At 41.5% G+C, this 25353-nt stretch overlaps 1 protein-coding gene across 1 annotated transcript in view; it reads left to right on the forward strand.

Annotated features, from left to right (window-relative positions):
- CHD2 (chromodomain helicase DNA binding protein 2) overlaps positions 1-25353 on the forward strand; it is a 146699-nt gene that overhangs the window by 24454 nt on the left and 96892 nt on the right. Inside the window, exons 7-9 of the mRNA XM_025390911.1 lie at positions 16587-16818; positions 19796-19882; positions 21557-21618. Coding sequence (XP_025246696.1) covers positions 16587-16818; positions 19796-19882; positions 21557-21618 — 381 coding nt within the window. The remainder of the gene's footprint in view (positions 1-16586; positions 16819-19795; positions 19883-21556; positions 21619-25353) is intronic.

Here is a 25353-nt window from a genome sequence, read left to right on the forward strand (position 1 = left end):
TACTTTCTTGCACCCCTCCTTCCTGCATGTCCTAAGTTCCTCTTCAAGAGCTAGGTTGGCCCTGAGGAACTCGCTGGTTGTCTTGGCCTACCAGGAGAGATTTGTGAGAATGATTTTAGGAGGCAAGTCCCCATTTAGTCAGCTTGGGTGTGTTTTACAGTTCATCCTCTCTTAGAATTTTTTTTTTTTTTTTTTTGAGAAGAGCCAGCCTTTTGGGAGAGCATATGACTTTTCCTGGACTACAACAGCTTCTTGTGTGAATCACAGCCCTGCTTTTGCCAGTTAGTCTGAGTAGATAACTACCCCCCCCAAGATGGTAATTATTGCCCTGGTTTATCCTCTGTCTCATTTCCCCTCTCAAGCTGTTACAGAATGAATACTGAATACTATGGTGCATTGCTCCATGGATATAAATGTAACAGCAGTAGTATTTACAAGCAATGTCTAATTGGCTGTAGCTTGCTTTCAGTATTCAGTCTAAACCATAGGACTATATATTATAGCATATAGTCTTAGCATAATGCCAAACATGCAAGTCTACTTAAACTGTAGTCTTAAGATTTGTGTGTTTTGGGTTTCTTCTACTTCCTCTATTTCTTGTCCTTTTTGGGTTATGGGTCAGTTGGGTTCTACTTTTTGTTCCCATTTCAGACAATGGAGAACTAAAAATACCAGTGTCCAGCCCTGTCCCTAGGATCTAGTTAATTTTTAAAAGCTCTCCATATGTTTCAGATTTGCATGTGTTTCTGTATGTTTGCAGTATCTCCATGTGTTTTCATATCTTCTGATGGAGCACTTCTTGTACTTAAATTCTTTTCTAATAACCTTTGGTCTTTCCATTGCCTGTCCCGTTTTTAAATTCCATTTTTAGTCTTAATAGCTGCTTGAGTTAGGAGCTCTGGAAGCAAAGGTGGGGTAGGATGCTGAGAGGGGGAATTGTAGCCTTGATGGAAGAGGATATTTCTATATTGAATGTCATGGCAGATCCAGCTCTAGGCATACCTTTAAAATGTATACACAGACTGGGCGTGGTGGCTCACTCCTGTAATCTCAGCAGTTTGGGAGGGCCAGGCAGGCGGATCACTTGAGGTAGGGAGTTTGAGAACCCCCTGGCCAACATGGTGAAACCCTGTCTGTACTAAAAATACAACAGTTAGCTGGGCATGGTGGTGGGCGCCTGTAGTCCCAGCTACTCGGGAGGCTGAGGCAGGAGAATCGCCTGAACCTGGGAGGCAGAGGTTGCAGTTAGCCGAGATCACACAACACTGCACTCCAGCCTGGGAGACAGGGTGACCAAAAAAAAAAAAAAAGTAAAGAAAAAATATATATGCAGGTAGGCTTTCTCACCTCAAGATTTCTGAATTTCTTCTAAGTGTCTTCTAGTTGCTTTAAGCTCTTGTGGTCCCTTTCTTAGTGTACTTCTCTCCTTACATCCTTTGGATATCTTCAGAAGTTTAGATTGTAGAATTATTTACTTGGAATGCCGTTACATTCCATTCTAAACTTCGTTTCTCTTGGGTTTATAAAAACATTGGTGGGTTGTGAATTGTGACCAACATTAAAAAAATAGACTAGAATATGGTAATAAACTCTAGGGTATCCCATTTGTATGGGCTGTTTCTAAGTCTAGCAGTGATCAGTCTAGCTGGTAATCTTTCACTTTGGATTTTTTGTTCTTGTTGAGACAGAGTCTCACTCTGTTTTGCTGGAATTACAGGTGTGAACCACCATGCCCAGCCTAGTGGTGGCATTATAGATGCCTCAGGCTGGATAATTTGTTATTGTGGGGAACTGTCTCATAAACAGTGCAGTGGTGCAATCACAGCCCACTGCAGCCTCAGCCTCCCTGGTCTCAGGTGATTTTCCCACCTCAGCCTCCCTAGGAGCTGGGGCCACAGGTGTGTACCACCCCACCTGTCTGATTTTTTTAGAGATGGGTTTGCACCATGTTGCCCAGGCTGGTCTCTCATTCCTGGGCTGACCTAGACCTCCCAAAGTGCTGGGATTACAGATGTGAGCCACCGTACCTGACTTTCACTTTGGATTTTATCAGGAAGGAAAATTGTACATGGTGAATATTTTGTAGAAAAATACCAAAGTAGATTTATATTTATTGAGTGCTTACACTGGGTAAGGGACTGTTTTAAGGGTTTTATATGTGTGTGTGTGTGTGTATGTGCATATATATATATATATATATATTTTTTTTTTTTTTTTTTTCCTTTTGAGACAGGGTTTCACTCCCATCTCTCACACCAGAGTGCAGTGGTGCAATGTCAGTTCACTGCAACCTCCATCCTCCAGGCTCCAGCAGTTCTCCTGCCTTAGCCTCCCTAGCAGCTGGGACTACAGGCACATGCCACTGCACTTAGCTAATTTTTGCATTTTTTGTAGAGATGGGGTTTCACCATGTTTCCCAGGCTGATCTTGAACTGGGCATGAGCTGCCACGCCTGGCTATACGTATATTTTATTTCATGTGAAAGTCAGTATAGCAAAAATGTTAGTAACCCTACTAAAGTTAACCAACTCGCTAAATGAACTATTACATAGGCCTCTTCCTTTAAAGGCCTCTGGATGACCTTAGATCCTGCTGATCTTACTTATTATTTATTTTTTTGAGACGGAATCTCGCTCTGTTGCCCAGGCTGGAGTGCAGTGGCGCCATCTCTGCTCACTGCAACCTCCGCCTCCCAGGTTCAAGCGATTCTTCTGCCTCAGCCCTCCCTAGTGGCTGGGATCACAGGCATTTGCCACCACACACCCAGCTACTTTTTACTATTTTTAGTAGAGATGGGGTTTCACCATGTTGGTCGTGCTGGTCTCAGACTCCTGACCTCAAATGATCTCACCTCGGCCTCCCAAAGTGCTGGGATTACAAGGGTGAGCCACTGCGCCTGGTCCCTGCTGAGCATTTACTGCCCATGCTGTTCTGTTCCTTCATTGCAGTTTTGTGCTTACCAAGGATTAGTAGATACATCTTGAATTTGTTTATGCTGGTTGTACAGTCACATGTTGCTTAACAGTGGAGATACATTCTGAGAAGTATGTTGTTAGGTGATCTTGTGGTTGTGCGAACATCTCACTTACACAAACCTATATGGTATAGCCTATTGCACACTTATGCTATATGGTATATAGCCTGTTGCTCCTAGGCCACAACTCTATAGAGCATGTTATGATACTGAATGCTGTAGGTGATTGTAATACAATGGTAAATATTTGTGTATCTAAACAGAAAAGGTGCAGTTAAACTACAGTATTACAGTCTGACGGGATCACTGTTGTATATGACGCCAGTCATTGACCTAAACTTTCTTATGTGGTGCATGATACTTTTTACTTTGCATTTAAATTAAATAGCAAGTCAGTAGGTGAAATGATTGTGAGAGGTTGTTTCAGTGAAAACTAAGTTGAATGCTTTAGGAAGACTAAATAACAGCTAGCATGTATAGTACCGCCTAAGAATCTAGAACTTGTTCTGATTCTGTTGTGTTAGTTTGTGTAATTCTCACAACTCCTGAGGTACACATGCTTATCCCTATTTGCTAGATGAGAAAATTGAGGCACAAGGAGAGTAAATGGTAGAATTGGGATTCAAACAGTGGCAGTTTGACTCCAGGATTGATAAAGATCTTGTGAAAAGTTGCTGTCAAATTAATGGGTAGGAGAAAACTTAGCCAGGTGCTGGCTGATGCTTGTAATACCAGCACTTTGGGAGGCTGAGGCTGGCAGATATTTGAGGCCAGGAGTTTGAGACCAGCCTGGCCAACACGGTGAAACCCTGTGTCTACTAAAAATACAAAAACTAGCTGGATGTGGTGGCGCATTCTTGTAATCCCAGCTACTAGGGAGGCTGAGGCTGGCAGATCACTTGAGGCCAGGAATTCAAGACCAGCCTGGCCAACGTGGTAAAACCCTGTGTCTACTAAAAATACAAAAATTAACTGGATGTGGTGGTGTACTCCTGTAATCCCGGCTACTAGGGAGGCTAAGGCAGGGACGCTTGAACCTGGGAGGCAGAAGTTGCAGTGAGCTGAGATCGCACCACTCCACTCCAGCCTGGGCAACAGAGTGAGACTCTGTCCCCCCAACCCCTGCCCAAGAAAAAATCAACAACAAAAAAAAGAGAAACTAATGTATATGAGACTGGGGAAAATAGTAAAAGTCTTGCATAATTCTGTAGTTTGCTTCTTTTTAAACACTTTGCATTTTAAAGAAACAATTAAAATCACAGTTCATTGTGGATGTGACTGATGCCAGACACACATTCTGCTGTTCAAAAGACCATGACTACATCAAAAGATTCTAGTTAAAATGTTGCCCTGAAGTAATAATGCTCATGGGGATAGTATAAGAAACAAATGCACAAAGGTGGGTAGATGGGAGGTACTGGAGGCCTCAGAACTTCACCTTTGTGCAGTTTGTCCTCCATTGCCACACATGAACTTTGGATTTGGCCACAGGTTTTGAAGATTTGTGCTTTGCTTCAAGTTTGTTTTTTTTGTTCGAAACTTAGTTCCCAGACAGGTTTTGCATGAGAATCATTTGGAGAATTTTAAAAGCCAAGCTCCCTGTCTGATTGGATTTAGGAGCCATGTAGTAGGTTTGAGGAATTGTCCAAAGCTCTGGTGGGTCTGTGGCATAGCCAGGCTTGAGAACTGTTGTGTTTATCTGCCCTCTGGGGAAATAGTTCTTGAGTGTTGACAATCTTGAGACGAGTCTGGCTCTGTTGCCTGGGCTGGAGTGCAATGGCGCGATCTCGGCTCACTGCAACCTCCGCCTCCCGGGTTCAAGCGATTCTCCTGCCTCAGCCTCCAGAGTAGCTGGGACCACAGGTGCCTTCCCCGACTCCTGGCTAATTTTTTGTATTTTTTTTTTTTTTGAGACGGAGTCTTGCTCTGTCGCCCAGGCTGGAGTGCTGTGGCTGGATCTCAGCTCACTGCAAGCTCCGCCTCCCGGGTTTACGCCATTCTCCTGCCTCAGCCTCCCGAGTAGCTGGGACTACAGGCGCCTGCCACCTCGCCCGGCTAGTTTTTTGTATTTTTTAGTAGAGACGGGGTTTCACCGTGTTAGCCAGGATGGTCTCGATCTCCTGACCTCGTGATCCACCCGTCTCGGCCTCCCAAAGTGCTGGGATTACAGGCTTGAGCCACCGCGCCCGGCCTAATTTTTTGTATTTTTAGTAGAGACGTGGTTTCACTATGTTGGCCAGGCTGGTCTCGAACTCCTGACCTTGTGATCCGCCGACCTCGTGATCCACCCTCCTCAGCCTCCCAAAGTGCTGGGATTATAGGCGTGAGCCACTGGCACTGGGCCCTGACAAACTAAAATGGTTAGTGTGTCTTCCATTTAGATGCAGGTTGACGTTCAAATAGAGGCAATATATGACTGGTAAATTGTAATTTCAAAGGAAAGCAGTAATGGGTCAAACTCTTGCACAGTTCTCTTTCTTTCCCTTGCTTAAAAAAAAGTCTATTCCCTGTGAATCTAGCTCTATATAGATGTTCAAATCCTTAAGTTTACTTGCTAAAAATCACCTGAGGTGCTTGTTCAACATATTCCCAGGCTTCTTGCTTGAAAGTTAAAAAATTCACCGTTCTAGGGTTGTGTCCAAGAATCTGTATGTTGAACAGCAACCTCACTGGATTCTTGTACTGAGGCAAGTTTGGGAATAAGGTCAGTGTGGGACAGGGTTTCAATCTTTTGTGTTCTGTTCTGCTGCTTTTTTAGCTGTAGAATCTTGGGCAGGAGCATCTGAGCCTGTTTCTTCATCTTTTAAAACAGAGTAAGAGTAGTACTTGTCTCTTAGGGAAGGAAGTTCAAATTAAATAAAATGATACTTCTAGGCAGTAGTCTTTAACTAGTGGCAGGTTTGTCCCCTTCCATTACCCTGGACATTTTTGCTTGTCACACTGGGGATGGGGGTGCTACTGGCCTCTAGTGGGTAGAGGCCAGAGATGCTACCAAACATCCAAGAGTGGGTTTGAGACAGCTCCCCACAATAACAAATTATCCAGCCTCACGCATCTATAATGCCACCACTAGGCTCTGCACATTGGTTCACACCTGTAACCCCAGCACTTTGGGAGGCGGAGGTGGGATCCCTTGAGCCAGGAGTTCGAGACCCGTCTGGGCAATTTAGGGAGATGCCATTTCTACAAAAAATGTAAAAATTAGCCGGGCATGGCAGCACACACCTATAGTCCCAGCTATTTGGAGGGCTGAGGTGGGAGGATTGCTTGAGTCCAAGAGGTTGAGGCTGCAGTGACCTGTGATGGCATTACTTGCACTCCATCCTGAGCAAGACCCTGTCTCCCAAAAACAAACAAACAAACAAACAAAACCTATGATTGAGAAACCGTGCTTGCCATGGTGAATGTTGGTTGTTAGTAAGAAAGTTGAGGCCTTTTGTGGTTTCTTCTCTGGCCTGATCCAGGAACCCCTCTTACTCCCATGACGTTATGGGCATACATTTCACATTTATTATTGGGATTGGTAATCAGATCTTTTAATCTCCTTTGAACTTTGGGAGTTGCTGAAAGCACCATATATTTTATAAAAGTCTAAAGTTTATTACCTAAACATTAGCTAACTAAAGACAAGACTCACAGGGCTGAAAGGAACTCTTGGTCAAATTGGTCCATCTGTCCGTCCTTAGGGCTTTAATGGGTGTAAATATGTTGCCTGAGGTGGTTAAGTATTCTTTTGTTAATGAATTCTGGGGAGAACTCCCCTTGTAACTGCTTTCACAGCTTGGTTATTTACAAAGACTTTCGTTTTTTACCTGAATAGAAAGCTTCCTTTGTCTTTTGTATGTTAGCGCATTGCCAGATCCTGATTAGGTAGGTATTTGTGAAGTGCTTTATCTAATTTGTACCTTATCTAGGCTTCTTGGTAGAATACGTGTTTCTCTAATGTATGCCTGGGTGCTAATAGTTTGGTGCTATGGAAACTACTCATATTTGGTTATTGGGGAGCAGAAGTAGTGTGCCTGAAGAGGCTAAGGTGATGCCTGCCTGGCTTCAGCTGTGAATTTTAGAAATATACTTATTAAAGGTAAATTTTTTTTTCTCTCTTTACTGCTGGATTTCTTAATCTGGGAGGTACTTGATGGAATTTAGCCTTTTTATCCCTTGAAATTATAAGCAGCATTTTGTGTGCACTTTTTCTTATACATGTACCTTTTTCTGCTGTCAAAAGATAAAATTTCAACAAATTGTGTATAAAGATCTAATTGGATTTTATTGTTGATTAACAAATTAGGTAGCACCCCATCTATAAAAAAATAGGTGCCCATTGGGCATGGCGGAACAGTCGGTTTTTATAAGGTTGAGCAGCAACAGGGAAACAACTTAGTCCAAAAATGTGGGTTGTTTAACATCAGGTTACTTGAGGTTAATTTGCTTGTAAGGGTTAAAGCAGAGGGAACTTCTTATGCCAACTCAAACTGCCTGTTTAGGGATTTGGGTATCTTCTCTCCTGAAGGTAAAGTAAACAGTTTAGAAGTTTAACATGAGTGACTCCATTTTGGTTTGGTCTGTTAGGGTCTAGGAGCTCAGTCCAAATTAGTGGCCTTCCATAGATTCTGTTTAACACTGGAAGGAGGGTCCATAGTGTGTGTGTTAGGGTGACTACTGAGAGCACTTATGAATCCTGGGGAGGGCCTGCACCTTAGAACTGATCAGTTCTAAATGTTACAAACAGACCTCTTTTCTCAGAAATTAAGAATTCGGAAAAGTTCAAAGGATATAATTAAAGTTTTTTTTTTTTTTTCCTCTGAGATAGATTCTTGCTCTGTCGCCCAGGCTGGAGTGCAGTGGCGTGATCTCGGCTCACTGCAAGCGCCGCCTCCCAGGTTCTGGTGATTCTTCTGCCCGCCTCCCGAGTAACTGGGACTATAGCTGGGACTACAGGTGCTCGCCACCATGCCTGGCTAATTTTTTGTATTTTCAGTAGGGACGGGGTTTCACCGTGTTAGCCAGGACGGTCTCATCTGACCTCGTGATATGCTGGCCTCGGCCTACCAAAGTGCTGGGATTACAGGAGCCAGCCACCATGCCCGGACTAATAAAGTTTTAAAATAAAAAAGTTGGACATAGCTAGGGTCACTTTTATGATTTTGGCGTAAAATAGCTAGAAAAATAAAAATGCGACACACCTCCCTAACAATTTGCCCACAAGGAAATTCCTTGTGGACAAAGAACTCAAAGGCATCCCTCTGTTCACCTGAGACAAATGCATATGTGATTGCTTCGTCTGCCCTGTTGTTTTGCTAAGCCAGACTGATACATAAATGACTATTCCTCTACTCTGTTCTCACATGGAACTTGTATATTCAGTGCAAGGCTAATCAAGAGACTTAAAAGAATGCAACCGTTTGTGTATTATCTACCTATGACCTGGAAGCCTCCTCCCCTGCTTCAACTTGTCCAGCCTTTCCAGTGTGCATCTTACACGTATTGATTGATGTCTCATGTCTCCCTAAAATGTGTAAAAACCAAGCTGTGCCCCATCACCCTGGGCACATGTCAGGACCTCCTGAGGATGTGTCATGGGCATGTCCTTAACCTTGGCAAAATAAACTTTCTAAATTGATTGAGCTCTGTCTCAGATACTTTTGGGCTCACAATATTTACAGACCTAATTCAGCCCTAATCTAGCCGCTGCATTTAGTTGCATAGTGTGAATATTTCACGTTTTACTTTTGCATTTTCATAAATGGGTATATGGATCATTTAGGTTTTTTTGTGAGCAGAGCTCTGAATATTTATTTGCCTCGTCCTGTACAAGTTTGATAATTTGTCTATGTTACATGCCCACAAATTGAATTGCAGGATTCATACACTTTATTTTTTTGAATTGGAGTCTCAGCCTGTTGCTCAGGCTGGAATGCAATGGTGCGACCTCAGTTCACTGCAACCTCCGCCTCCCAAGTTAAAGTGATTCTCCTGCCTGAGCCTCCCGAGTAACTGGGACTATAGGCGTGTACAACCACGCCCAGCTAATTTTTGTATTTTTAGTAGAGACAGGGTTTCACCATGTGGTCCAGGATGGTCTCAGTCTCCTGACCTCGTGATCTGACCGCCTCGGCCTCCCAAATTGCTGGGATTACAGGCATGAGCCACTGTGCCCGGCTGATTCATATACATTTTAAAGGTTACTGGTTATTCTTACCATTATTTAATACTATGAGACTTTAATTTCTGCAAAACAGATGAGTGCAAAATAGCCAGTTATAATGTTTCCCAAATTAACAGAGGTTTAGTTATTTTAAAAATGAGTTTATTGGCCATTTCAGTTTCTTCTCTGTAATTGCATATCCATTTTCTTTGCGCAGTTTTTGGTTGGATTTTTGATATGTAATTCTTCATATGTTGTGTATCTATATCCTTTGTTATGTGTACATTGAAATTTTATTTCCCAGTCTGTTGTCTTTTAACCTGGTTTATAGTAATAATCTTATTCTGAAGAAGCACAGGACTTGAACTAAAGGTGGAGATTTTAAAGAACTACATCCAGTATTCTTTACCAATTGGAAATGTGTGGCCGGGTGCGGTGGCTCATGCCTGTAATCCTAGCACTTTGGGAGGCTGAGGCGGGTGGATTACCTGAGGTCCAGAGTTCAAGACCAGCCTGGCCAACATGGTGAAACCCTGTCTTTACTAAAATACAAAAAAATTAGCCAGATGCAGTAGTGCGTGCCTGTAATCCCAGCTACTCTGGAGACTGAGGTAGGAGAATCCCTTGAACCCGGGAGGTGGAGGTTAAAGTGAGCCGGGATCACTCCATTGCACTCCAGCCTGGGCTACAGAGCGAGACTTGGTCTCAAAAAAAAAAAAAAAAAAAAGTGTGAATAATTAGTCTTCTTTGCTTTTCCATCTTCTTAAGACACATATAAGTGACTGAGAAGGAATAGTTACACAATAACTTTGGTTTAATAATCAGTTCAACCGAAGAATGTATGTAAATAAGGGCAGTGATACCTAACGCTGATAGTTGATAGTGTGGATTGCATAATTCAGACTGTGGGGTGACACACACATACACTCTTGGGCTTTGTCTTTATAGGTAAGGATTGGAAGAATTTTTGCATATGCCTGACACATAAGTGCTCCGTATATATTAGCTATTGTATCACCTGTAGGAAGTTAGCCTGGAAGTAAGTTTTATAGAATTCCAGCGTAGATTGCTTTGTGTTTTTTTTTTTTTTTTTTTGCCAGATTTTGCTTTCACCAACAAAAACACTAAGCTCTGCCAAGCAATTTTCGGCCATTTTGTAAGTTAGGAAAATAAACACTGAAGTGAAATGGCGGCTTTTAGGCGGGGCTCCCACAGACTTGCTCCTTTTAAGTGGAATGTTGCTGTGCTGCCCTCTTGTGGCCATTTGGGAAAAGGCGATTAAAAAATGGAACAGTAACTTAATGGCTCTCGTTTCAAAGCCCAGTTGCAAGAAGGTTAATCACTCCATTTTTACCTACTTCAGAAAGTATTTTGAAGAGATACCAATACCTTTTTGTCCACAAGTAAAAGGAAGTGGTAAACCTTTTTCTCATCAGCATTTATTTTTGATTGGAATCTGAATTCCCAGTTTTGACTTGTTCTTTTATCTGTGTATTGTATTTTCCTTTTAATTATTTGTTAAGTAAAAAATTATAAAAGTTGTTTGCAATTTAGATGTTGAATAATTTTCAGATAGTGTTTTTCATGAAGATTCTATATATATGTTGGATAGTCATTCCTGAAAATCCAATGTTTAATTGCCCTGTAACAAGTAAGCCATTGGTAGTCAGCTAATTTTATTACTTTGTTATTTAGGTGAAAGCTTAAAGGACTCCACCCACTAATTCAGTTTGACCCTTTCTATTAGTCTTGTGGGCTTTCTGCCTCCTGTACTAAACCAGCACTAAAGGTACAGCTTAGTACTAATAGTATTTACTGTTATATTTATTAGGTATTAATGACAATTCATAGTCTTTTAGGAAATGTCTTGTTTTTTTAAGGGAATAATTCGAATATATATATATACACACACACACATATATATACACACACATATACATATATATATATATTTTTTTTGAGATAGAGTTTGGCTATTGATGCCTGGGCTGGAGTGCAGTGGTGTGATCTCAGCTCACTGCAACCTCCACCTCCTGAGTTCAAGTAATTCTCCTGCCTCAGCCTCCGAAGTAGCTGGGATTACAGGTGCATGCCACCACACCTGGCTAATTGTTTGTATTTTTAGTAGAGACTGGGTTTCACCATCTTGGCCAGGTGGGTCTTGAACTCCTGACCTCAGGTGTTCCACCAGCCTCGGCCTCCCAAAGTGCTGGGATTACAGGCTTGGCCCATAATTACACTATTTTTTTTTTTTTTTGAGATGGAATCTGGCTCTGTTGCCCAGGCTGGAGTGCAGTGGCGCGATCTTATTTTCCATTTCCAGTTTATTTAGTGATTTCTCCTCTTATGAGAAGTATGAAAATTAAGTAATGCCTTTATTAAGACTTTTTTTTCTGCCTTTAAGCAGTTCCCCTACTTAGTATTTGTATTCAGTCTTAATCTGATTTTCTGGTTTCAAAAGCAGTATAAAAACACTTCTTTTTTTTTTTTTTTTTTTTGGAGATGGAGTCTTGCTTTGTTGCCCAGGCTGGAGTGCCATGGCGCGATCTCGGCTCACTGCAACCTCTGCCTCCCGGGTTCAAGTGATTCTCCTGCCTCATCCTCCTGAGTAGCTGGGACTACAGGTGCACTACCATGCCCAGCTAATTTTTTGTATTTGTAGTAGAGATGGGGTTTCACCGTGTTAGCCAAGATAGTCTCCATCTCCTGACCTCGTGATCCTCCCATCTTGGCCTCCCAAAGTGCTGGGATTACAGGCGTGAGCCACCACGCCTGGCCTAAGAACACTTTTTTAAAACACTCATTCAAATCTTTGCTTGTTTTGTGTAGGGTGGGGTGTACTTGCAGCCCTTGCTTTGGATTTAACTCTTATGGTTAGACATATTTTAGACAGTTGACTAGTTTAGACATTAAAAATACTTAAGGTATATAGTGAAGTGCTGTGAATTCACTATTAAGCTTCACTACTAAGTTTCAGTCATAAAATGTCACCAGTATCATTCCCTGAGGGCATCTGCCTCCATCAACCCCTAAAGGTAAATATGGTTGTGAACTTGGTGTTTATCTTTTGTTGGGTTTGATTTTCATTGTTGTTATTTTTGAAATTACACAGGTAATCCATGGAGCTCACAAATGTACTTCAAATAACCCATCCCCAACAGAATGAACCAGTGTTAGCAATGTGGTGATTAAAATGCATTTATACACATAGATATGTGCTGACAGAAATACAGCTTTTTTTTTTTTTTCCCCAGAAGGTATTGTATGCATTGTTAAATTTCTAGGAATCACTCTCCTACACAAACTCAGAAACACATAGCTACACAAGAAGATATGTGGAAAGATATTTATGGGTACAGTCAACAGTTTCGAAATACAAATACTCTACTCAGAAATACAGAAATATGGAAAATGTATCAAGGATATTTGCAACTTATTGATTAAGTGAAAAATCTGAAAAGAACCTAAATGTACCATTAATAGGGGAATGTTATATAAAATGTAGTGAATTTAGAGTATAAACCAGTTCAAAGGGAATGAGATAGGCATCTGTATAGACACATCCTGATGCGGACATTGGCATTCCATTGCATCCCATCTGCAGTGCTTCCCGCTTTTCAGCATAGAACAGTAAACATTTCTAGTTGGACTGTTCTAGTTATCTTCAGTAAACTAATGCTGCCTTTTGTGGGTCTTTAGTTGGTAAAGATTTTCAGTCTTTTTGTTGCCGTTGGAGTTTTTTGTTTCCTAGGAGTGTATAGACCTGTTGTCCTGTGACAGTTTTATTGGTGGTGATTGCCAAAACATGATTCTATTCTTAAACTTTCGTCTGGAGTTAAACATTGTAGTAGTTGAAAAACTAAATATGTTATTTCAGAGGGGAGGCAAATTGTACATTCTAGCGAATGAATGTGCAATTGAATCCTCCTCTAATATACCAGGCACAGAGAACATCAAAGGAGATGTGCTTAGTTTGCAAGTTTATTGGGGAGGTTGACAAGCGGCCAGATTACTTTGTAGTATGGGACAAGTGGAGGCAAGGGAGTGTAGATGTTAACAGCTGCTGGAGCTTTGGAGCGAGTCTTTCTAGGACAGCATGTGTGTCATTGCTAAAAGCATGGATAGGCAGCAGGGCATGGTAATTGAAGCTCAGATTTGAGATGTGGCTGCCTGTTTTCCATCTCGGTGGTGGTAACTGCTATGACATATGTCAGTATTGTGGAAGTATCTGATAGGTATTGAGCTTAGGATAGGAGACCAAACGATGTTTTCCAGGAGAAGGTGATACCTGAGGCCTCAAAATTAGAGAGATATTTAGTTTGCTGTGTCGGCAGTGGGTGCAGGAGCTAGAGGGGAGCAATGCTAGGTCTGGAGTCTGGAGCAGTGGGAGTGAGGGAAGAAATGATTAAGTAATGTGCTTTGAGAAATTATCAGAGGCCAGGTTTTATAGGGCATGCTGAAATTGGATGTTTTCAGTGACCCGAAGACCTGGATGCCTGGGAAGTGAACAAGCCTTCAGCTGCCTTTGCTATGGGCATATAATTTCCAGGTACTGCCTTGCCTAACATCCCTTTCAAGTAGACTGCCCTTTCTATTAAATAAATCCCTTCCTTACTTATGAGGAAATTCTGGAGCTGTCTCTGTACCTGTCTGTCCATGAGCAAATAGTGGAGGCAAAACTAATAAATTCCAACTAGTGTCATGGATTGTGGGGTGACGACTCACTAATGGGTGTTAGCTGGGGAGAATTTTGTGTTAGAAGGGGAATCTCAGCTTGGGTGTGATATGCTCACATTTCCTCTGTTTGGGTAGGGCTTTGGCATTTATAGGGCACTGCTTTCATAGCTGGCATTAGATGCTCTCTTGACACTACTAGTAGATGTCACATAGGTTGATACAGGTTAAAAGATGACACAGGCCTGAGGTGATCTAGGACTGAAATGGAAACTGCGATGCCAGAGCCCACACCTTTTAAGTGATCCTGTCACTATCCAGCTGTCCTCTTTTCTTTTTTCTTTCCTGATGTCAACCTGCCTGGTCATAGGTATAAAATAAGTGACTCAGATGCTTTGGTCACCTGGACTAGTCAGCTTGGACTGTGCAGAGGGTTAAAGAGTCAGTAATTATAATGAGGTCTTGAAACTGTTGAGTCACTTGTGACAGGGATGCCTGTTTTGGGGCCTTGTATAACAGGGATAAGAGTTAAGTTTTCTGAGTCTCTAATCTTTTGGACCCCTAGAGTAAAATAGAAATGAGCTTTAGATCCACACTTGGATTGGAATCCTGGCCCCCTCACCCTCTTCCTCAATTTCTAGTTTTGTCCATTGACCAAGTTGTATAAAAGATGTCAGTTTTTTTCGTCCTTCATATGGTGATAATAATGCCTAATAGTATTATTCTTGGGAATAAGCAAAATAATATATATACACACACACATACATATATACACATATATACATATGTAAAGTACTTAGCCTAGTGTCTGATACCTATTAGGTGATCAGGAAGTTATATGGTTTTTCTCATCTTTCCCCCCTTCCCAGTGTTGGGAACCTCCCCCCGACCCCTGCTCTCCCATTTTTTTCTCATTGCTTCCTCATGGTAACTGAAAGGCCTCCATATTGTAATGTGCTGTGGATCGCATGGTGTTATTTGATTCAGTCCTAGTTTGCAGTGTACTGCCCTGTGCACCTCTAGAAGATGCAGTGATGGTAAATATAGAGCTTCCCTTTACCCTTTCAGGTTTTGTGCCATGTGTCTTATCTCCTGGCTTCTGAACTCAGGGACTTTTCTGTTAATGTTACTGTAGGTTCTGGGTTTTTCCTTGCCCCCCTCAGAGCAAAGATAGGTAGTTTTCAAGCAAAAGAGTAGAGTGGACAGTCCACCTCTTGGTGTAGAGTCCATCCATTTGAGGTCTTTTTGCTTCAGAGTATCTTCCCCTCTACCAGCATGCCCCTCAGTTGCTTTCTCACCATTAGAGGAAGATGAGGATATTGCTTTCTCTGTACTTGAGGTTGATACTCTATCACCCCTCAGTCTCTGTGGTTTCTGGTTTGTTCCTTTAGATGTCATCTACCTGCTTAGATTGCTGCTCCCTACGGGATGTTTGGAATGAAGAAAGGAAGGGAGATGTGTGGAGGCGGATAGCAGTCTTTATTGGGTTGGGTGTTCTCATTAGCATCAGAGTGCCCTTTTTGTTTACTTGTTTCTGTTAAGTCTACCACTTCTGGATCTCACTGCAGATTATAAGGCAAGGCCTCTGGATTGAGGTTAATGTGTATAAATTTTTACAAACCACCCCAGATGAATCTCATTTGCACCTATTAGTGAGAACCGCTGATTGGATAATTGCAACCAGTTTGCATTCTTCCTCTTTGGGTAAGATGCTTTGTTTTTGTTTTGTTTTGTTTTTTGGAGACAGAGTCTCACTGTGACACCCAGGCTGGAGTACAGTGGCAAATCATGGCTCACTGCAGCCTTGACTTCCTAGGCTCAAATGATCCTCCCACCTGAGTCTTCTGAGTAGCTGGGACCACAGGCACGCACCATCATACCCAGCTAATTTAAACATTTTCTTGAAGAGATGGGGTTTGCATATTGTCCAGGCTGATCTCGAACTCCTGGGCTCAAGCAATCTTCCTGCCTAGGCTTCCCAAAGTGTTGGGATTATAGGTGTGAGTCACTGTGTCCAGCTTGGTTGTTTTTTTTTTTTTTTTTGGAGACCAAGTCTCTCTCTGTCTCTAGGCTGGAGTATAGTGGCGCGATCTTGGCTCACTGTGTCCTTTGCCTCCTGGGTTCAAGCGATCCTCCTGCCTCGGTCTCCCGAGTAGCTGAGACTACAGGTGTGTGCAGCCACAGCCAGCTAATTTTTGTGTTTTCAGTAAGACAGGGTTTCACCATGTGGTCCAGGATGCTCTGGATCTCCTGACCTCTGATCTGCCTGCCTTGGCCTCCCAAAGTGCTGGGATTACAGGCATGAGCCGCCATGCCCAGCCTGCTTGGTTTGGTATTGTTCTGTGTTTTGTTTTTTTCTTGTTGAGAGGGGAATGATACTTAATACATAAGACTTAGTGGATTCATATCTATCTGGTTTCAAATCATACTATGTTAACTAGGTGTGAGAGTTAACTTAAATACTTAAGAGCCTCAGTTCAGCCTCATTTGAATGAAGGGGACAGTAATATCCATGTTCAGAGTGTCTGTCAGGAGTCTGTCCATAGAAATCACCTGCTCTGTAGCATCATGTAAACATTCAGGAAATGGTAGCTATTGGGGATTTTGAGAATGGTAGCAATAACATTACTTGGAATGTAAAAGTATAAATGTGAATTTGAAGATTTTGGTCTTATATTATCAGCATTACTATCTGTAAATGTTTTACCATGAGAATTTTTTTTTTAAAAGCAGATTCGTGTGGCGGTTCTTAAATATTTTTAAATCTCTCTCTCTCTCTCTCAAAATAAGTCACTCAGCCTCTGAAGAAGCTTCGGGTTCAGACTCAGGCAGTCAGTCGGAAAGTGAGCAGGGAAGTGATCCAGGAAGTGGACATGGCAGCGAGTCGAATAGCAGTTCTGAATCTTCTGAGAGTCAGTCGGAATCTGAGAGCGAATCAGCAGGTTCTAAATCCCAGCCAGTCCTCCCAGAAGCCAAAGAGAAGCCAGCCTCTAAGAAGGAACGGATAGCTGATGTGAAGAAGGTATCTACTTTGCCCTACAGTACAAATGTGTTGCTAGCCTAGGACAAGCTAGCAGACCTTTATTGCTTATGAAAACTCATTAGTATATCTTGATAATGAAACCTACAGCCATTTTTTCTAGTAATATACTGTAGGATATCTGAGGATACAAATGAAGACTTCTTTCTGCTCTATTAAGGAAAATAAATTACCTGAACCATCCAATTATAGGGAGGAGAGACAAATTTTTATATGCTTGGTTTTTAACTTTATTTATTTATTTTTGAGACAGAATCTTGCTCTATTGCCCAGCCTGGAGTACAGTGGCACGATCTTGGCTCACTGCAACCTCCGCCTCCCAGGTTCAAGTGATTTCCTGCCTCAGCCACCCAAGTAGTTGAGATTACAGGTGTCCGCCACCACGCCTGGCTAATTTTTGTATTTTTAGCAGAGACTGGGTTTCACCATGTTGGCCAGTCTGGTCTTGAACTTCTGACCTCAGGTGATCCACCTGCCTCGCGCCTCCCAAAGTGCTGGGATTATGGACCTGAGCTACCACGCCCAGCTTAAAATATACTTTTAAGGTTAAAGTGAGCAGTTCCAAAGTTAATAATGTGTAGTTACAGACTGGATGGACCTACAAGCCAGTCAGAATGATTGGAGTATGCCTTTGATAATCATTATCCTAAAATGAGAACTTCTAAGGAAGGCTCTTGGTTTTCTGTGTATACATCCTTTTCACATGTTAGCTCCCTGCCCTCCTCCAAAAGCTTATTACTCATGTAAGAGTACTCAGTAGTGAGTAACTCCACATGGTAGATTTTTCATGGAAGAGTTGACTTAGATATCAGCTCTCAAAAGGGCAAATAAGAGCACAAGATAATTTTAGGATGTAAATATTACAATATATGCTGTAATAAAGTCACAGTAGTTGTGCTAGAATGCCTGTCTGATGTCTTGGAGTGATAAAACTGGTTGATGTAGTAACACTGAAATGATTTAGCCCTCCCGGTTAATAAGGGCTCCATGAAAACCCATGTTGCGTAAAACTTTCATAGCTCTAGCAGAGGTCAGGGGTGGGCCTGGGTAGACAGGCTAGAGTAAAGTGCTCTTTCCCTCCTTCCTTTCTCTGCCAGGTTTTTTCAGAGTGTTTTATGTTTACTGCTTCTTCCTGTATTTCCCACCACTTGGTTATTCCTAACTCCTTCTGGTTGGACCTTTTGTCCTTTAACTCCAAGGTGATGCTAAGGCCATTATAGAATCTGTGGACTTGGGATTACGTGATTACATTGGATTCTAGTTGTAAAATGCCTGTTCCTGGGCCATCTTCTTTTCTTTTGAAGCCTTGATTTTCTTCAGCTTACTTCATCATTTTTATGTTGTTGTTGTTGTTGTTAAAGTCATTGTTGATAATGTCCTTAGTGACATTTGGATCATTTTTCATAAAGATGAGACAGGGTCTTGCTCTGTCACCCAGGCTGGAGTACAGTGGTGCAATCACAGCTCACTGCAGCCTCGATCTCCTGGGTTCAAGTGATCCTCCCACCTCAGCCTCCCAAGTAGCTGGGACTACAGGCACGTACTGACACACCTGGCTAATTTTAAAAATTTTCTGTAGAGACAGAATCTCCCTATGTAGCCCAGGCTGGTCTTGAGCTCCTGGACTCAAGCCATCCTTCCGTCTAGACCTCCCAGGGTGCTGGGATTACATGCCTGGCCCTACCCTTTTAAATGCAAACATTTCACAAGTCTCAGTTAGTGGCTTCTTTTGTGCATGTTCTGAGCCTTACTTTTCCAAATATTCTCATGATGTTAGCTGTCACCTGTGATTTGATAACCCATATTTCTCATCTCAGCTTTTACTACTTGCTTAATTTCTGTTATACCTTTTCATGTCAGTGTTCCACAATCCATTCAAATTCCTTTTGCTGCTATGTGATTCTGTTAAAAGAATACAGAATATACTTAGTAGTAGTTATCTCTGGGTAAGAAAGTGAAAATGATTTTTCTCCTCAACTAATCTGTCCTTTAAATTTTTTAAATCACTGGTGAGGATTGTTGCATATCTTTCTTTCTTTTTTTTTTTTTTTTTTTTGAGACGGAGTCTTGCTCTGTCGCCCAGGCTGGAGTGCAGTGGCCGGATCTCAGCTCACTGCAAGCTCCGCCTCCCAGGTTCACGCCATTCTCCTGGCTCAGCCTCCCGAGTAGCTGGGACTACAGGCACCCGCCACCTCGCCCGGCTAGTTTTTTTGTAGGAGACGGGGTTTCACGGTGTTAGCCAGGCTGGTCTTGATCTCCTGACCTCGTGATCCGCCCGTCTCGGCCTCCCAAAATGCTGGGATTACAGGCTTGAGCCACCGCGCCCGGCCTGCAGATCTTAAAGGTTGTTACAGGTCTACAAAAATCAGGTCTTAAAGGCAAAGGACTAATTACTGCTACAGAATAAAAATAGATGTATTAGAGAAAGGGTGGCAGTGGTTCTCATTCTGAGAACTTCTAGCTAAGTGTTAGCAATGCCTCATCTGCATTTATCTGGGATGTTACATGACCGAGGAACTTAAAGAAAAATAAAAATTCCTGATTCTAATTAAATAATTAGACTTAATGGGGGCTTTGCTTCTTGTATTTTCAGTTTCACAGTTGGGTTAGTGCAGTCAAGACTGAAACTCAAAGCAGTAGGGAATTTAAAATTTATCAGTAAATACTTTGTCTTTAGTGGAAGCAGCTGCTGTCTCACCTTGCTGTATTATTCAGCTGTATGTTTATATTTTAATGATGGGTGAGCGGTATACCAGGTAGATTTATAGCTATTAAGTAATGAAGACATTGTTAAACTAATATTTCCTAGAATAATATGCCTATTTTCAAAATAAATAAAACTAGCAAAACAACCCTTTTGATATTTGGTTACTTGAATTCTTTTCCATTGCAATAAATGTTTGATAATAATAATGGGGGTCAAGAAAAAAGATTAATGTGTGGTCTCTTAATTTTACAGATGTGGGAAGAATATCCTGATGTTTATGGGGTCAGGCGGTCAAATCGAAGTAGACAAGAACCATCACGATTTAATATTAAGGAAGAGGTAAGGAAAAAATGTTTTAAGGGCATGCATTTAAACTCCTTATCTTCATTCTTTCTGACTAATGGTATGTGTTACCATTAAAAAGACTGAACTTCAGGCATGGGGGTTAAGTGACTCTAATATGAGCTAGCTATGAACAGATACAGTAAGGCAAGAAGTTAATAATCAAAAGAATCTAACCAGAAAGATCATATAATAGTGATTTTTTTAGTAGAGTATTATACAGAATTGACCTCAAAATTATTTATTTTTTAGGTTGTTTCTCATAATGAAAATTGATTATATAGCGAGAAGTTTACTTTTTTAAGCCCCTAACTTTCTAAATCTCCTAGATTTTTATTAAATGGGTAACTTGTTTGGTAAACAAACAGCAATAGAAATAGTTTTGGATTTATTCTTGAAAGAGGAGGGAGTGCTTAATTAATGTATCTACTTTTATTTAACTTATTAAATTTGGTTTCCTTGCTCATTTTTAGTGTGAGATATAATGAGTTTCAAACATACTTAATTGTGAGAGATTGAATAGATTGGTGATTTTAAAATTGGTGTTCTATACCAGGCTTGGTTGTCTATAGAATCAGACTTCTTTCACCTTTCTCATTTTGTGTAATGTTTTTGTGGATTCTTATTCTGAATTAGATTTATAGACTAGATTCTGAAGAGAGGTTCTTTTGTCTCAATGAAATGTCCCCTTTCTGCTTTCTTAGGAGGACTTTGCTAGTCTTAGCTATATAACGAACTTCTGATGAAAGTTAAATATTGATAGCCACAGGTCAGTGAGTTGGGTGTGGGTTTTTAAATAAATGTACCTTAAAAATCTAATTTATCCTAACATCTGCATTACATTTGTGGTTTTATTTTGAGTGACCTCTGAGCTGGTTTGCCTTTGCTTTTGTTTCCCATAGTGTCTAGCACTAGGTTACTGAGCCATGTTTGTTAAAACCAATCACATAGTTGTAGAAATCTTTTCCTCTTTTATGTATTAATTAACACATTCTCTGTAGGGTACAAGATTAACAGCAATAGGAGTAGTTTGCTATTTTCCCTAATTTTGGAGAGAAAGAGCTATTGAAATGTCTGTGACTGTAAACTTTCCTTGGTCTAGTGCTGTTAGCAGAGCACTGTTGGCTCGTGAGTGAACATACTCTTAAATGAGTCTAAAATGAATACTTCAGTAGTTGGTGCCTTTACGGCACACTGACTAAATGTTGTGGCATTTTTATTTGATATTCTAAATCTGCAGTATCCAGTATGGTCCCCACTACTCACATGTGGCTTTTAAAGTTCACATTAGTTAAAAATTCCATTTCTCAGTCACATCAGTCACATTTTAAGTGCTCAGTAGTCACATGTGGCTGACGGGTACTGTATTGGACATTGTAGATATGGGACATTTACATCGTTACAGAAAGTTATTGGATATTGCTGTTCTAGAAGTCAAGCTGAGATAAATATTTCCTGACTTTAGAGATAAGTCAGTAATAGCAGAAAGATATTAATTTTCAAATCAAAAGAAGAGAGAGTTCTACCAAGCAAGTACTTAGGTTTCTTTCTGTCTAAAAGCTCATATTGAATAATGGTATATTGAGTAGATTGTTGATCCAGGAGATAGTGTTGTCCCTAAGAACTGTGAATTAAAGTCTGTAATCATTTTTCCCCCCTCACACACTGAAGGCAAGTAGCGGGTCTGAGAGTGGGAGCCCAAAAAGAAGAGGCCAGAGGCAGCTGAAAAAACAGTAAGTCTTTCATGGGGGAAATTATTCAATCTAGTAGTTTCAAACTTGTCAGCATTTCTAGGACTGCCTTCATTGTGTCTTTAGTCTACTCCAGGTCCTTTAGTCTGCTCCTGTCTCTCTTACTAGCTCGGGTGACTATCTACCCTGACCTGTTACAATAGCAGCAGCAGCATTGGAAACCCAGGATTCTCAGTTTAACACATGGAAGGAGTCGACGTATACTCGGGCTGTTATTTGGGATCAATCTCAGCTTCTTCCATTGGATTAACCCAATTAGCCCATTGATTTTTTTCAGACAAATACGTATAAATAACAAGTACAGAGGTATTTGGTATTGTAGTAAGCAAGGAACAAATGTAGATTTGCCATTTTTATGGCAGAATTATATTGGCTGAACATCCATTTTGGTAAGAAATTACATGTTGTTTCTGTATAATTTTATTTTATTTTATTTTATTATTATTATTTTTTTTTGAGACGGAGTCTCGCTCTGTCGCCCAGGCTGGAGTGCAGTGGCCGGATCTCAGCTCACTGCAAGCTCCGCCTCCCGGGTTCCCGCCATTCTCCTGCCTCAGCCTCCCGAGTAGCTGGGACTACAGGCACCCGCCACCTCGCCTGGCTAGTTTTTTGTATTTTTTTAGTAGAGACGGGGTTTCACCGTGTTAGCCAGGATGATCTCGATCTCCTGACCTCGTGATCCGCCCGTCTCGGCCTCCCAAAGTGCTGGGATTACAGGCTTGAGCCACCGCGCCCGGCGTTTCTGTATAATTTTAATATTGCAGTTCATAAGCCAGAAAAATTTAATTTGTGGACTTAATGTGAAGTTTCTTTATAACATAGATTTATATGTTCATTATGTTTTAATTTAAAAAGTTCTTATTTATGTGATGAAATTATTTGATTTTTTTTGAGAAATAATTTTTAAAGTCATTTTTTGGAGAGGGTGTGAATCCTGTTGACAATCTGAGTTCTATAGCTTCTCTTGAAAATGTAGGTATTCAAAACTTTGTATACCAGTTCAGGGGTTCTCATGTTAAACAACTGTCCATGGCTTCTATTAAGAGCTCTAGGTACATATTTTGTGTTGGAAAATATTATTAATCTTTAGTAAGTGGCCTAAGGCAAGTCATTTGAGATTTTAAAACCCATTTCCTCATCTCCAAAAAAAAGTAATACTGTCTCCCCAACAGGATTATTAGAAACTATGCTAAGATTTTGTGACATTAAGTAAATGTAGGATATTACAGAGCCTTACAGAAAAGTCAAGTACTTAATATTGCCCTGCTAGAGTGCATTCAGTTTTCATTTGTGTTTTGGAGAAATGGTAACTAAGCAAACTGCAGTTGTCATCTTAGAAGGCTTTTGTTCTATCCCAGTCTCATGGTCTGGTTGGGAGACTATTATCTGCTTACTGGTCTCATGGCCTTTTGAGTATCTTTCCTGAAATGTCCACCTTGATTACACCTTGGGAAATCCACACATGTAATCATTACTTCACTATCTGGCTACATTCCTTTGGTCTCTTGACTGCAAGTTAAATGGTGCTGTGCTTGAATTCTTGACTTCCTGTTTTAATGGCCTTATTTGTGTGTGCAGAAGCCAGCGTTTTTTTCAGTCACTGTATAATACATTGCACTTACTCTGGTTACTGGCTCATATTCTTGTCAGCCTTTTTTTTTTTTTTTTTTTTTTTTGGAGACAGGGTCTCACTCTGTTGCTCAGGCTGGAGTGCAGTGGCTTGATCTCAGCTCACTGCACTCTTGGCCTCCTGGACTTAATTGACCCACCTAAGCCACCCGAGTAGCTGGGACTACAGGCATGTGCTATCATGCCCAGCTAAGTTTTTAAAAATTTATTGTAGAGATGGGGTCTCAGCTGTGTTTCTCAGGCTGGTTTCAAACTCCTGAGCTCAAGCAGTCCTCCAGCCTTGGTCTCCTGGGATTACAGGTGTGAGCCAGTGTGCCCTACCACTTAACAGTCTTAAGAATTCCCCAAATTTGCCAACCTTCAGTAGCATGTATGAACCTTTCTTTTCCTGAGTAGAACTTCTTAGTTCCTTGCAGAGTGGGATCTGTCTTCTTTCTCATATTGCTTCCCTACCCTAGCGCTCTTCCATAGGAACTGCCTTGGGCTGAGGTAGGAAGTTTCCCTCATGTTCGTGTGTTTGAACACTGGGCTAGTCTTCCTTTCTGCTATTCTCTGGCCAGCTGGTGAGTATTGTGGATTTACAGAGAGCTCTTCCCCTGAGTCACCAGTTGAGATTCCTGAAAGATTAATTAGAGGAGGTCTTGTAGCTGCTAACACTCAAGTTGCAAGGCACAGCACTTTAGGAGGCTTCCGTGATCCAAGCTGAGCAAGTGTAACATAACCTAATGTGTGGGCCCATGCATTTCAGAATTGAGAGAGACTCGCTCAGAGAGTGAAAGATTTGAAATATTGGCACAAAGAAACGCTTTTCTGAAACCCTTCAGAGTTTATTCACACATTTTAGAGTTTTTAAGAAGGGACAATTTTGTAAAATTGGTTTAAAAAAATTAATTCCAGGCCGGGCGCGGTGGCTCAAGCCTGTAATCCCAGCACTTTGGGAGGCCGAGACAGGCGGATCACGAGGTCAGGAGATCGAGACCATCCTGGCGAACACGGTGAAACCCCGTCTCTACTAAAAAAAAAAAATACAAAAAACTAGCCGGGCGAGGTAGCGGGCGCCTGTAGTCCCAGCTACTCAGGAGGCTGAGGCAGGAGAATGGCGTAAACCTGGGAGGCGGAGCTTGCAATGAGCTGAGATCTGGCCACTACACTCCAGCCTGGGCTACAGAGCGAGACTCCGTCTCAAAAAAAAAAAAAAAAAAAAAAAAATTCCAAACTTTAGGAAAGTTGCAAGAATGAAAGTGCAGTACAAAGGACACCGTGTATACTTTACCCATATTTTTTTTTTTTGCTTCATTTTTTGCTTCATTTGCTTTATTGTTGTGGGTGCTATTTATTTAAGAGAGAGGGTCTTGCTCTGTCGCCTAGGCTGAGTGCAGTGGTGCAATCTTGGCTCTCAGCAGCCTCAATCTCCTGAGCTTAAGTGATCCTTCTACCTCAGCCTCCCAAGTAGCTGGTACAACAGGCGTGGGCCACCATGCCTGATTTTTGTATTTTTGTAGACATACAGGTCTCACTGTGTTGCCCTGGCTAGTCTCAAAGTCCTGGCCTCAAGTTATCCTCTGACCTTGCTCTCCCAAAGTGTTGAGATTAGCAGACGTGAGCCACTGCACCCAGACTGTGTATGTTTGTATATATACACACATAATGTTTTTTATTAACTATTTGAGACTAAAATTCATAGAATTTTACCTTCTACCCCTTTCCCTTAAATATGTAAGGTATATTTCTTAAAAATAAGAAAATTCTCTTTTATAAGCACAGTACAGTACAGTTTCAACTTAGGTTTAAAACATTGCTGATGTACTTTTTTTTTTTTTTTTTGAGACAGAGTCTGGCTCTGTCGCCAGGCTGGAGTACAGTGGCGTGATCTCAGCTCACTGCAACCTCTGCCTCCTGGGTTCATGCCATTCTCCTGCCTCAGCCTCCCGAGTAGCTGGGACTGTAGGCATGTGCCACCATGTCCAGCTAATTTTTTGCATTTTTCATAGAGATAAGGTTTCACCATGTCAGCCAGGGTGGTCTCGATCTCTTGACCTCGTGATCAGCCTGCCTTGGCCTCCCAAAGTGCTGGAATTGCAGGCTCGA

This window comes from Theropithecus gelada, chromosome 7b, assembly GCF_003255815.1.
Source record: "Theropithecus gelada isolate Dixy chromosome 7b, Tgel_1.0, whole genome shotgun sequence".
NCBI classification, from domain to species: Eukaryota; Metazoa; Chordata; class Mammalia; order Primates; family Cercopithecidae; genus Theropithecus; species Theropithecus gelada.